The 13972-nt window shown below is 40.3% G+C and overlaps 1 protein-coding gene across 1 annotated transcript; it reads left to right on the top strand.

Moving 5' to 3' along the window:
* Positions 1-2224: 2224 nt before the first annotated feature.
* Positions 2225-6193, top strand: her8.2 (hairy-related 8.2). The gene is made up of 4 exons (XM_034167850.1): positions 2225-2396; positions 2485-2580; positions 2675-2753; positions 5529-6193. Exons 1-4 carry the CDS (start codon positions 2334-2336, stop codon positions 5888-5890), a joined length of 600 nt encoding a protein of 199 aa, XP_034023741.1. The 5' UTR covers positions 2225-2333; the 3' UTR covers positions 5891-6193.
* Positions 6194-13972: the final 7779 nt, after the last annotated feature.

The following is a 13972-nucleotide window of genomic DNA, read 5'->3' as shown; positions in this document are numbered from 1 at the left end:
ATAGAACGTTTTCCTATAAATAATTATGATGGCTTTTAGAACTGACAAATTTAATTTTAACGATCAACCTATGAGGTTGGACACATAAGAAATTATTAATAGTGACTGACCAGTATTTCACAGATCGTGCCTCTGCGTCCTGACGCTGCGCCTTTTTCCACTGAGTCAAACCTCGCTGCAGGTGTCTGTTTCCGAGTGAAGAACACAGTTATGAGTAGTTGTTGGCGCACTTTTTCTTCTGGGCAAGAAGATTCTTATAAACAAACACGCAGACCACAATGCACTGTAAAAAAAAAAAAAAAAGCATGCAAAATTGGACTAAAAACTCCGCGAAACGGCGAGGCCGCGAAAGGTGAACCGCGTTATAGCGAGGGACCACTGTATTCTCTTTTCACGTCAATAATTCTTGACATGTGGATATTTGCTTGCTCAATTAATAAGACACGCCTAATTTTTCAGATTTCTTTATTTTTAAATTTTATTTCTTTATTTATTTTATTGTAAGAAATGAATGGAGAAGACAAAACCTGATTGCAGCACGGGCGAAGGAAATGACAACACTACAGTTGTAATTATCAATTCCATAGTCTAAAATGATCACACCACATAAAGTTAAGCTCAGCGCTGCTCTGGCTCCAGGCTCGAAGTCTGGAGAAAAAGGCGAGCAGCGCTTTCTTTGCAGTCAGCGCTGTGACCACGGATCGTGCTCGATAGACCAACAATCCCGCAAAAGCGGGATTTGTATTAATTATTATGTAGTATAACCAAGAAAGTGTTATTTATGTAACATATGCATTGATTTGTATAATGGCACTGTTTATCATGTTGATCATTTTCATTTTTATGTGGATTCCAGCGCTGGTTCATTTTGGTGTATAATTTACACCACCTCTCGACTTGGTGTATATTTTCAGTGCACCGTACGCCAACGACCACATTGATAAATGCCAAGTAGCACAGCCATTTTGGCGTACACCCCATATACACTCAAATATCACCGTAAGCAGCGTTGATACATGAGGCCCATTGTGGCCCTGTTCTGTGGAATGATGTCCCTGCATCAATAAAACAATCAGATTCTGTGGAGATTTTCAAGTCCAGACTTAAGACGCACTTATTTTCCCTTTCATATGGCTAGCATACTGGTACAGTTTTGTTTTACGCTTTTTACTCTTTTAATTCATTTTATTAGTAATTGGAGCGGGCCGTGGCCTCAACTTTACCTAAATTCTGGGTCTTTTAGTGAAGTTTATGGCTAGTGGCCGGCGATCACCTTAGTATTGCTCTGTTTTTCTTGTTGTTTAATGCTGACAAATTATACAGTATTTCTTGTCTTTCTGATGCCTGATTCTGTTTTTTTTCTCTGTTTAAGGTGCAGCTCCATCCAGAAATGGGAGTTGTGTTCGTGTTGGCGACCCTCCTGTCCTGTGCGCCAATTGCATTTCTTGTATATTCGTCCGTGAATTGTTCTGTAATTTATGTTTGTAGCATGGCCCAAGTAGAGGGTCACCCCTTTGAGTCTGGTCTGCTTGAGGTTTCTCCCTCAGAGGGAGTTTTTTCTTACCACTGTTGCTCTGGGGGTTGGTAAGGTTAGACCTTACCTGTGTGAAGCTCTTTGAGGCAACTCTGTTGTGATTTGGCGCTATATAAATGAAAATAAATTGAAAATTACATTGAATTGAAATTTCCCAATCTGTGACGTATACCAACCTGCCAGGGTGAAATCAGGAAACGATATTGCGGGTTCATAATTTACTCTCACCTGCTAAACACCTTTATATCTCGACAGTGTTAAAGTACGCTCTTTGGTGTTAAAACATACAGAGTTAAAGTCTAAACCCCGACAGAGAGTTCAATGTTTAAAACCTTGGATGGTGTTCTGAGGGGATTTTTTTTTTTTTTTCTAGGTGATTTGTCAGGCTGTTGTTTGCTTTGATTCCGCAGGTTTGCAGGTGTCATGTTGCTGTTGTTGAATGGCTCAGAGGCTCTGTGGAGCAGAGCGCAGTAACTGCACACTCTTGTGCGTCCCAGGGAGACCAGGAAAGTGCACTTTTTGGATGGATGGAGGAGGCAGTGTGTGGTTTCAGGCCGGACATCTGTCGCTTGTGTGGGTCTCTCTCTCTCTCTCTCTCTCTCTCTCTCTCTCTCTCTCTCTCTCTCTCTCTCTCTCTCTCTCTGGTTATTGAATGGAGCCACTGACCTGTCATGGTTGACTGATGTGATCCCGTGTGTGGGAAAATCCCACAGCCAAATAATTCTTCCATTCACATGCTAATCGTGGAGTATAAATAAGAGGGTCGCGGCGCGCCGAGGGCCCTAGAGACACGCACAACATGACCGCTTCATCCGTGGCGCACAGTGCGCACAAAAACGCCAGCGCCAAAGAGGAGAGGAAGGTACTCTATCTGTTTTATTTTTTTAACCAAAAAAAAAAAAAAAAAATCTTTTAGAATTCTCCTTTAACTGTTTTTATTTTCTTCGCAGCTGAGAAAGCCTCTGATCGAGCGGAAACGACGAGAGAGGATAAACAACTGTTTGGATCAGCTGAAAGAAGCCGTGATCGGAGCCTTCAGACTGGATGTGAGCGGCTTCTTCCTTCAGCGCACTTTATTTCTGTCTGTTCCGAATTTAACTGAGCCAAAGTGTGAAGTTTAATCCTTCTGTTTTCTCACAGCAATCCAAACTGGAGAAAGCGGATATTCTGGAAATGACTGTGAAGCATTTGCAAAACATCCAGAACAGTAAAGTCACCGGTAAGAAAGTGTAGGATGCCTTGCAATTGTGGTGTTACATCAGCAGAGGGCAGCAACAACACTCACTTCATTCCAGTTCACGCCACCTGTTAAAGGACCTGTTAACTATTTTTTTTTTTTTTTGCTCCTTTTCTTTTTAACAATCTTTGTCACATTTAAACAATTTTATCAATCAATCACGTGGTAAAAATCATTTTTCCCACAAACTGCTAAAAAGACAATCTCCAGAGAACCTGTAGCAGATCACAAAACAAACTATTTTTACAAAGCTTACAAATTTCAACAAGCATTTCCCACATTAACAAAACAGCTATTAAATGCAGATAGAACACTCGATTATGACCAATGCTTTAATTTGATTAAGCTTGTCAAAAAAGAAGAAGGGAGAACGGGAACAATTACAAAACATTTTTGCTTTACTTTCTGTAGCTCAGAGTTTTTCTCTTAGAATTCTCAAATTTTGAGCACAAAATACCCATGTTTTTTTACTATATCAAGCAGAATTTCAGCCTGTATTTTTGTTACACATAGTTTGCAAATTGGAAATATTCCAGAACTGAACTTGAACCAAATTGCAATTCTGCAACTGTGTAAGGCGTCTGTGGTCCAGAAATTGAAGTAATGTTCAAATGTCTATATTTTTTGAAATCAGTTTCACAAAATAGTAAAGCCTAAGCCTTATCTAAATCAGGTTTAGAGGATTGTTTCGACATAGGAAGCGTACAGTGCACTTCCAGAAATGGCAGTCAATTTCAGAAGTGGGGATAGCTGTGTTTGTTCCAGTTTTGTAAACTGTGCAGAACATCTATTGTACAAATAAATGTTCCACACAGTTTGTGAACAGGGATAAACTGATTGATTTACACTCCTGAATCTGACCAGCATTTCTGGAAGGGCACTATGCATGTGGACAATCTTCAAATGAGACCTGATACCTGGTGTCACAGCTGCCTAGCAACCTTGCAAATGATTTTATCTTAAGTGCTTTAGACTTAGGGTTAGGATAAGGATAAGAGTTATGGTTTAATTTTTGGTTAACACACACTTTGCTTACTTATGGAAGTCTTGTGTAGCAGCAGAATTCCAGTATGTTCTAGGTGCAGTTTCTGAATATTTCTGATTTGCATTTAAGTGTAAAGACTATATTCTTCTGGGATATAGGATCCCATACAGCATACAGGATTGGGGTCCAGACTACAGATCTGGTTCAGAACTTACACATGTGGCCCAGATGTGGATCAGATTTGCTGTCTGGGGCATAACAGTAGCCAGGATCAGTTGTAGCAATAACCAGTACAAGGCAAAACTAATTTAGTGACACTTCAAAGATAACATCAGAAAAACTTCATCAAATGTTTGGACAAAGTGGGATCGATTCATCCACTATATAAAAAACAATGACTTATCTCATCTAATGAGTGAATCTGGAGCAGAATATCTATACCCTGTGCATAACTCTGTCCCTTAACCCGCTGAGGCCAGAAGAGCTGGCTCTGTCCTGGAATGCACTTGGGACCCCATAGAGGTGATGAATGAGAGGAGGCTGTTAGCTGATTGTGGGAGCCTTAAGCAGCTCCTTCAGTAATAGATTGCTGCACCCTCGGTGCAACACAGAACACCTCTGCAGTTCATTTATTCCAACTGCAGTCAGACTGTATAATACCTCAAAATGTTTCTAGTACCATAATCACCTGCTGATTGTGCACTATTAACTATGTGTACCTTCACCTTTTGTGCTTTATTACATGCACAACTGTACAATTTATCCTGTGCAATAATTTTACCATATCTATACATAATTATACTTGCTACATTCTATTTTTCACATAATCTGTTCACATCAGTATTTATGCACCCACCAGCAAACATCACAATATACCATAGGCATCTTTCTTTAAAGTATTTTTCTTTTTCTTTTTCCTTTCAACTGTACAGCTCTTGCTGCTGCAACAAGTGGTTTTCCCCACTGTGGGATCAATAAAGTTTTTCTTATCTTATCTTATCATAACCGCCATGTTTGTTTTGTTTGGACTGTTATATTGACCAAATGTGTGTTAAAAGGGAAAACTTAGTGTAAGGCTTTTGTTTTTTGACATTTTAACATTTAATGCTCTAACGATTGTACCTGTCATACAGGAACCTCCACTCTATATAAATACTATGTCAGATTTTGGTCTTTTTTGTTCACTTTTTGTTTTGTTTTCCTTATTTTTTTTTCTAACTCAGAAAGTCTAATAAAGATATTGTTGAAAAAAATATTTGGACAAAAGAAATACAAGTATTATGTTTTAGTAAAAAACACCACTCTTGCTGCCAGTTTTCTGTAGTCGAGTCAGTTGATGGGTACATGAACATTTTGAAGCCACTGAGTATGTCTTAGATGTCATTTACATCAGTCATTAAGAAATACTACAGTATGATACTATGTTGTTAGTCTTCATCAAGAAGGCAGTTCTCAAAAAAACTGAGTGACCATGCGAGAAGGACATGAGTGAAGGAAGCCACCAAGACACACAGATAAATCTGAAGGAGTTATAGGCTTCTGTAGTTGAAATGCACCTTTTTCACCATTTGACCCCAGGTGACCTTGAAAGGTCAAATTCATTTAGAATGGATATTTTCAGGAATTGGATGAACTCAATGTCATTACTGTGAGACATAAATTTGAAGTCATAACTTTCTCTTGGCCACATGAGTGATGTTGAAAAGTCAAACTCAGTGTCAAGACCAGACAAAATCATATATTATGATGTCCTCACTCTCCTCCTTTCTCTCCAGCAGAGCCCATGTTGGGTCTGGAGGCCCAGCAGAGGTACAGCACTGGTTACATCCAGTGCATGCACGAAGTCCACAACATGCTCCTCACCTGTGATTGGATGGACAAAACTCTTGGCTCCCGCCTGCTCAACCATTTACTCAAGTCTCTTCCCACATCTAATGATGAGCGCCTCCTCCAGGCTACACCCAGACATGACATCATACCTCCTGATTGCAAAGGGCCAGATCTCCTTGGCACACCCCTCAGAGGAGATCCCCATCTCCAGAAAGAGGAGAGCCCTCCTTCCCACAGACATCAGGAGAGACCCCCACTTCACAGCTTCCACCTGGGAACAGTGCAGATGTGGAGGCCCTGGTGAACTGGTGGAATTTTAAAGATCTCGATTCATTTTGTTAGTCAACCCTCTATTATGTATCTTATAGATATGCCATTCAGACGACGCACACGGGGCGCTTTTGTTCCAGTGATATTTTAGGGCTGCTTCAGACCTTTTCACAGTACTTCCCCTCAGAAGTCGACTTTCTTGTAGCCTGCATTATAGAAGGCTTTTATTAATCTTTCACGTATTTATATTATATTAACAGCTTTATTTATTTAATATTGTAAGACATAACTTTGTTTCTTAGACCACTTCCTCTGCACTGAATAGGTTTTTATATCTTCTTGTTTTTACTTTATAATTAACACAAAATTTAATAAAAAAATTATACACAAGATTGTATTCATTTTTAACCATCTGATTCATATATATATATATATATATATATATATATATATATATATATATATATATATATATATATATATATATATATAATTTTTTTCTGACATCCAGTGGCACACTGAATGACTGAGAGTTTTCTTTAATCTCAGAGCAAAATGGTTATTTTTACAGGATTATTGCTTCATGAAATTGCATAAATGTAAAGGGATAATACAGTTACATTCACCCACGCACCCAACAACAATAATAATTACATAACACAAAACTATTTATGTTTTAACATAAGCATGGAGAACCCATGCTTATATTAAAACATAAGTAGTTTTGTGTTAATTTTGTGTTTGTTTCTTCTCTGAAGAAACTTCAACTGTTTCAAGGATTACATTGTGGAAAAAGCATCAAACTATTATTAGATTCCTGCTCATAAAAGTTGCTTGGAACTCTACTGGGACTTCAGTCAGATGTTGACACAATATCATTCATGATATAATTTGAGAAAAGTTTGTCTCTTTTCTCCCCTCCTCTCAGGAGATTTGGCCAGTTACAAAAGAAAACTGGATATGTGGTTGACAGTCAACTCCAGAATTGCCCTTAAAGGGATTATTTTGGCAAAGATCAAAGTTGATAGGGTCAAAGGTCAAGGTCATGTTGTGTGTTGGGGGGTTTGGCTGGACATTTTGGTGTTGTTTTCTTTTCTTTGCTCTCCAGGTGGTATGCAAACTGGTTTTTGTCTGTGGAGAAGGTGCTGGCAGAAGAGTCCTTCACCCTCATCAGCATTATTGGCTGCACTTGTGGAGGATGTGCACGTGCAGGCCTAATGACTTGCAGCACCTGTGGATGATGCTCACGTGCAAACTTAAAGACTTTCAGCTGAGCAGATAATGAGATGGCGTTCTGCATTTAAGTCATGAGTGATTTGAGCAGAATTGCCGGGAACTCGACCTTGTGACGTTCGTTTGTGAGACGCTGACGACCGCGCCTGGGTTTGACACATCGTGCCTGTGAAGGACGGGTGAGGGACACATGCTCTCAGCACACATCAGAGGTGATTATTGTCTGAATGATCGTTAATAGTAATTTGGCATTTTGTTACGCAGTATATTTGAACATTGATGAGAATTGTGCAGTTTGCTTCTCACTGCCGTGGCGTACGGACTGATGATCCTCCACCTGTTGTGAGAAGCTGCTCAATTACATAAAGCTTAAATTCAGACCTGAATGTGTTGCTGATAGTGTGTGCCTCTGAAAGATATTTGTTGTAGCTGTTGACTTACCTCACCTTTTCCATCCTTCACAGAGTCAGTTTGTTGTATCCACCTGGGGGGTTTTCGGCAGTGAGTCTGGGTCCAGAAGCGTCGGGCTTCGATCCATTTAGGCGCTGGAGAGCGCGCTGTCCTTCACCTCGCCAGACAAACCGCACATTTATGTTGTACACAATTATTGCACAGAAGGGAAATAAATGTTTTGTTTTTGGAACCGCTTTCTGGTTATTTTAGTGCTGGGTTCAGTCAGACGCTGGTCCGCTCCTCAACCCGCGTCTGCACATAACAGGTCACTGAGGTCAAAGTTCAAAATTCATATTTCTTTGGTTCATTGTGATGTCCACCATACTTGGCACATATATATAAGTGGGTTCTGCAACTGCCCAGGCTAGATCAAATTTACAAAAAATTGATCACTGGGGTCACTGTCATTGGAGTCAAACATCCAGTTTTTCACTCCGATTTACAACAAACCTAGCACACATATGGAAGTAGCCAGTAGAATTGTCCAGGCAAGGTCAAAAGTGACAAAGGTCAATCATTGGGGATACGTCCATTGGGGTCAAAGGTGAATATTTAAGCTTTTTGCGCTGATATGCACCAAATTTGGCACATATATGAAACTGAGTTCTGGAATTGTCCAACAAGGTCAAATTTGTTAAAGCTCAATCAATGGAGCCACCTGTCTGTACGTATGCTGGCCTACTTCTCCCAGGTTCTTTTGCTGATTTCTCACATTTCTATTTCAAACTTGATATGTCAGTGACAGTTGACTCCCATAACTGCCCTTAAAGAATTTGTTTTAACAAAGGTCAAGATCAAGGAATATGACTTTCAATCTCATTTGGACCAAATGTGGCACACACATAGTTGGTTTCCAGAAATGCCCTGGCAGAGTCAACCAGAGGTCAATCAATTGGGTGAAGATCAAGGTCATTGGGATCAAATGTCAGATTGTCGTAGCTGTTATTGTCTTCAAGCTTCCAGCTACTATTACCTAGTTTTACTCACGCAACATCACACTGCTAAAAGAAGACGTGTCCTCTTTCAGTGAAAGTAAAGAATCAAACAAAACAGATTAGTTATGTTGCCTGATAAATTAATGGATTGCAATTTGAATAGAGACAAAAAGGTTGTGGTCATGTGATATGCAGTTCATTAAATTTTCATTGTAATTTTTAACTGCAATAATTCAAACTGAATTAAAGATTGCATTTCTTCATTGCACATTACAGTGCCATGTGAAAAATACATCTTGAAAGTGCATGACCAAATTGTGTGTTAAATGCTGTTTGAATCAAGAGTCTAAAAAAATTAATACATTCATTTGGTTATGTTTATAATACTTTAAAGAAAAGCCATGTTCAAAGTAACGTTTAAATTCTTGCAAAAGTACTGCAAACAGTTATTCCAATTTCAAATGACAGGAGTCCTTCACCCACAGTCTGTGACAGCACAGTGGTCTACTGAAATTACTTCCCATCAAGAAGGTCCCGTTTCAAGGTCACCCGTGTCCCGTTCTCCTTCAACATCTGGAGTCAGGTTGGAAAGACGGTGTAAAATGTGTGCAAAATAAACACGTGTATTTGTGCCATATCTGCAAAGCAAAATGTGAGAAACCAAGATAAACTATATTAATGGGATTCAATCTAGAATAAGTGACAACTGCATGTCAAATTTACCAAAATGACCAGATTAACAGCAGCACGGTCATGTTAATTCATCAGAAGAATGCTGTTGGAAAATCAGATTAATTTTGTTCATGGGCACAAGAATCAATACCCTCCTCAGTAAAGTGGGTGGTGCTTCAGGGGTCTTGGTGAAACATTATAATTTGCAAATTTGAACTCATCCAAGAAGTCCTCATTTGGGATGTCCAGTTCAAATTTGGTGAAAATCCAATACATTTTATTCAGATTATCATGGGCATGAGAAAATGTGATTGATGGAGAGATGCACTGACTGAGTGCAACTCAATACCCCCCTTCTGGGGTTATGGATAAAAATGCATTAAGCAACATGTCCCATGGTCAATAAGAAGCCAGACATCATTTATCCCTAGTGACAAGCCAAAAGTATTATAATAAATAGAGGAGGGCCTTGATGGTTTTCATGTCTGATTGATGTGTAAAGCGCTTTGAGTGTCTGCTGCAGATGGAAAAGCGCTATATAAATGCAGTCCATTTAAAATCAAATCAAATTTATTAATTTATATAGCGCCAATTCACGATGAAATCATCTCAACGCGCTTCACACAACATAATAAAAACAGAAAAAACTGAATTAAAAATTTAAAAACACAATTAAAAGACAAAACCATAACAGAATACAAAAATAAAAACACATCATAACACTAATGATAAAACAAGGAAAACAAATGAGTCTTTAAACATGATTTAAAAGTTTCCACAGTATCTGACTGCCGTACGTGTGCTGGGAAATCGTTCTACAGAGCTGGGGCACGGTAGGAGAAAGCTCTGTGACCGGCAGACTTTTTATTCACCCTGGGAACACATAGAAGTCCTGTACCCTGAGAACGCAGGGCCCAAGATGATATATAGGGCCTTACCAGGTCAGCCAGATAGGGAGGTACAAGTCCATGAACAATCTTATAAACTAATAACAGTACCTTAAAATCCGATCTTGCAGCGACTGGGAGCCAGTGCAGGGATGCCCAAATGGGTGTAATGTGGTTGAACTTTCTGCTTTGTGTCAAACGTCTGGCAGCAGCATTTTGAACCAGTTGAAGACCCTTAATCCTGGACTGTGGTAAACCAGAAAATAGAGCATTACAATAGATCAATCTAGAGGAGACAAATGCATGAATCAAAGTCTCATCATCAGCCATAGACAGGATGGCTGATGATGAATCTCTCTCTCTCTCATTTGCCATTTATTTACCTCTCAGCCGAAAACAGGTCTGGGTAATCGAAACCATTTATCTCATGCTGATTATTTGAAAGAGCTCTAACTTCACTTTTGAATGACTTGGACAATATCAAGTCTGTAAAAGAAGATCAGCGGCCCTGTGACAAACTAGCATCCTGTCTACATTCTGTGGCTGCTGGCAAAGCATAGGCTCCAAATATGGTTTGGGTGGCACGCACAGCAAGAAAGTTGTGGGATCGCTTCCCACTCTGCAGGTTAAATGTGATCCATATCTATTGACAGGCATGCACATAACTGGTACTCATGGTGCTTATTGTGCATGCTAAAAGTAAATGATGCGCAACAGAAAACACAAGGAAAGCGCTTCATAAGAGGAAAGCAGTGACAGATTGTAGGAAGTGTGTTTCCCTCTGCTGTGCATCAGTGATGTTTAGCACACAGGAGCACCACCAGTACTAGTTATGTGCTCCCCTGTCTATTGAAATGTAAGAAGTGTAACTTAAATCAAACTTTGAAAGCTGAAGCTGTGAAACTTGAACTTAAAACTTGAATCAAATCCAGAATAGAAATGATCAGTGTTGCATTGCTTTAATATTTAGTAACACTTCATTTTAACTTTCGGGGTGTTTCCGTATTTAAAGAACAGCGCACTGACTACACACACATACACATTTTCGTTTTAATGCAGATGAAAAGAGAAGGGCGCATATGGCGCTTTCATTGCTGTTATGATGTGCTCCACAGAGGGGGGGGCGCCTGGTCCCTCAGCGAGTTCTCCAACAAAAGCGAGCCGGGACAGCTGCTCTGTGCACACACAGTCCGCACCATTAAGGTCTGGAACAAGAAGGAGGCCAAGGTGGCGAGGTGCCAAAAAGCGCACTTCAAAAGCTCCAAACCTCTCCCATTCGTCCGGGGCGTCAGAGTTCACTGCCGCTTTTACTGGGCAATCATGGAAAAGAAGCGCGCACCACACTGTCTGCGCTTTTACCTGGAGAGAGATCGTGACGCACGGAACCGCCGCTTTTGACGCAGACACAACTGCGCCGTTGTAACGGTCATTTGCATGATAATGCTGCTGTACAGCTCTGTAATAACGAGGGCTGAGCGCTTTTAGAAGCAAATGAGGGCAAAATAAAACAAAACAAAACAGGACAGCATCATTAAATGATGTCATCTCAGAAAAAAAAAAAAAAAACTCTTTGCACGTGCGTGGTGCGCGTTTTCAAGCAAATTAGCGGAATATTAAAGTGCCCCGTACAGCAGGGAACGTGAAAACGCAGTTGCACACAAATCAGAAGGCGCTAAACAAGGAGGAGAACAAACGAGGCGCAGGGCAACACCTGTCGCTTTCTTTGGAGAAGAGCCCTTAATTCCCTCGGCTGATTCAGTATGGGGCCGAGGGGCCGCCAGCACCAGCTGCCGACTGCAGGCATCGCGTTACATCCGCTAAACAGCGGGTAAATCTGCAGAGGCACAAAGCCCACAGAAGTAGCAACGAGTGGGGCAAAGAAAAAAAATACATCAGCAGAGAGATTCTTAAATTTGTAGACGGTGGCCTTGAAGTGCAAAACACACAGCCAAGTCACGGTTTTTCGTGCTCCCATCACGAAATGAGTCAAATTTTCGTGACAGGGTTTTTTTTTTTTTTTAACTCACTATTATTAATGTCCTTGAGTGGCCCAGTCAGAGCCCAGACCTGAATCCGACTGAACATCTGTGGAGAGATCTGAAAATAGCTGTGCACCTGATGGAGCTTGAGAGGTGCTGCAAAGAGGAATGGGCATAACTGCCAAATGATAGGTGCACCAAGCATGTGGCATCATATTTAAGAAGACAGGCTGTAACTGCTGCCAAAAAGCACCAACAACGTATTGAGCAAAGAACGTGGATATTTATTTTAATAAATTTGCAAAAAGTAAAAAAAAAAAAAAATCGTCATTATGGGGTGTTGTGAGAAGGATTTTGAGGGAAAAAATGAATTTGTTTCATTTTGGAATAAGGCTGTAGCATAACAAAAGGTGAGAAAAGTGAAGCGCTGTGAATACTTTCTGAACGTACAGTATATACAAAAAAAAAAAAGAGACACATTTTTATTAACAATAATAATCATAATATAGACTTTCCCAGGAATCAAAGTACTAAACAAAATAAACTCTAATAATAAAATAAATGCCAAAAATAAAAACTACACTACAACAATGCACAAATCTCTCTCTCTCTCTCTCTCTCTCTCTCTCTCTCTCTCTCTCTCTCTCTATATATATATATATATATATATATATACTCAACAAAAATATAAACGCAACACTTTTGGTTTTGCTCCCCATTTTGTATGAGATGAACTCAAAGATCTAAAACTTTTTCCACATACACAATATCACCATTTCCCTCAAATATTGTTCACAAACCAGTCTAAATCTGTGATAGTGAGCACTTCTCCTTTGCTGAGATAATCCATCCCACCTCACAGGTGTGCCATATCAAGATGCTGATTAGACCACCATGATTAGTGCACAGGTGTGCCTTAGACTGCCCACAATAAAAGGCCACTCTGAAAGGTGCAGTTTTGTTTTATTGGGGGGGGATACCAGTCAGTATCTGGTGTGACCACCATTTGCCTCATACAGTGCAACACATCTCCTTCGCATCATCCGTGAAGAGAAACACCTCTCCAACAGGCCAAATGCCAGCGAATGTGAGCATTTGCCCACTCAAGTCGGTTACGACGACGAACTGGAGTCAGGTCGAGACCCCGATGAGGACGACGAGCATGCAGATGAGCTTCCCTGAGACGATTTCTGACAGTTTGTGCAGAAATTCTTTGGTTATGCAAACCGATTGTTCAGCAGCTGTCCGAGTGGCTGGTCTCAGACGATCTTGGAGGTGAACATGCTGGATGTGGAGGTCCTGGGCTGGTGTGGTTACACGTGGTCTGCGGTTGTGAGGCTGGTTGGATGTACTGCCAAATTCTCTGAAACGACTTTGGAGACGGCTTATGGTAGAGACATGAACATTCAATACACGAGCAACAGCTCTGGTTGACATTCCTGCTGTCAGCATGCCAATTGCACGCTCCCTCAAAATCTTGCGACATCTGTGGCATTGTGCTGTGGTCATAAAACTGCACCTTTCAGAGTGGCCTTTTATTGTGGGCAGTCTAAGGCACACCTGTGCACTAATCATGGTGTCTAATCAGCATCTTGATATGGCACACCTGTGAGGTGGGATGGATTATCTCAGCAAAGGAGAAATGCTCACTATCACAGATTTAGACTGGTTTGTGAACAATATTTGAGAGAAATGGTGATATTGTGTATGTGGAAAAAGTTTTAGATCTTTGAGTCCATCTCATACAAAATGGGAGCAAAACCAAAGTGTTGCATTATATTTTTGTTGAGTGTATATCCCAGTTTATATCATTGCTGCCTTGCTCTTAGGAATTAGTTTCACCCAATTTGTTTATCACTGATGTCATGCATAGTAAATACTTCCGATAGAAATTTAACATCACCAGCAACACGTCTTTTAATCAGAAAGTGCATGAATACATTAATAATGATTGCAA

This window comes from Thalassophryne amazonica, chromosome 4, assembly GCF_902500255.1.
Source record: "Thalassophryne amazonica chromosome 4, fThaAma1.1, whole genome shotgun sequence".
NCBI classification, from domain to species: Eukaryota; Metazoa; Chordata; class Actinopteri; order Batrachoidiformes; family Batrachoididae; genus Thalassophryne; species Thalassophryne amazonica.
The sequence above is the reverse complement of the archived record's forward strand: the minus strand, read 5'-3'. Positions and strand labels throughout refer to the sequence as shown.

Coding starts and splice junctions, on each gene's coding strand:
- her8.2 (XM_034167850.1), top strand. CDS start 2,334: ATGACCGCTTCATCCGTGGCGCACAGTGCGCACAAAAACGCCAGCGCC. Junction 2,397..2,484: donor GCGCCAAAGAGGAGAGGAAG/GTACTCTATCTG, acceptor TTTTCTTCGCAG/CTGAGAAAGCCTCTGATCGA. Junction 2,754..5,528: donor CCAGAACAGTAAAGTCACCG/GTAAGAAAGTGT, acceptor CTCCTTTCTCTC/CAGCAGAGCCCATGTTGGGT.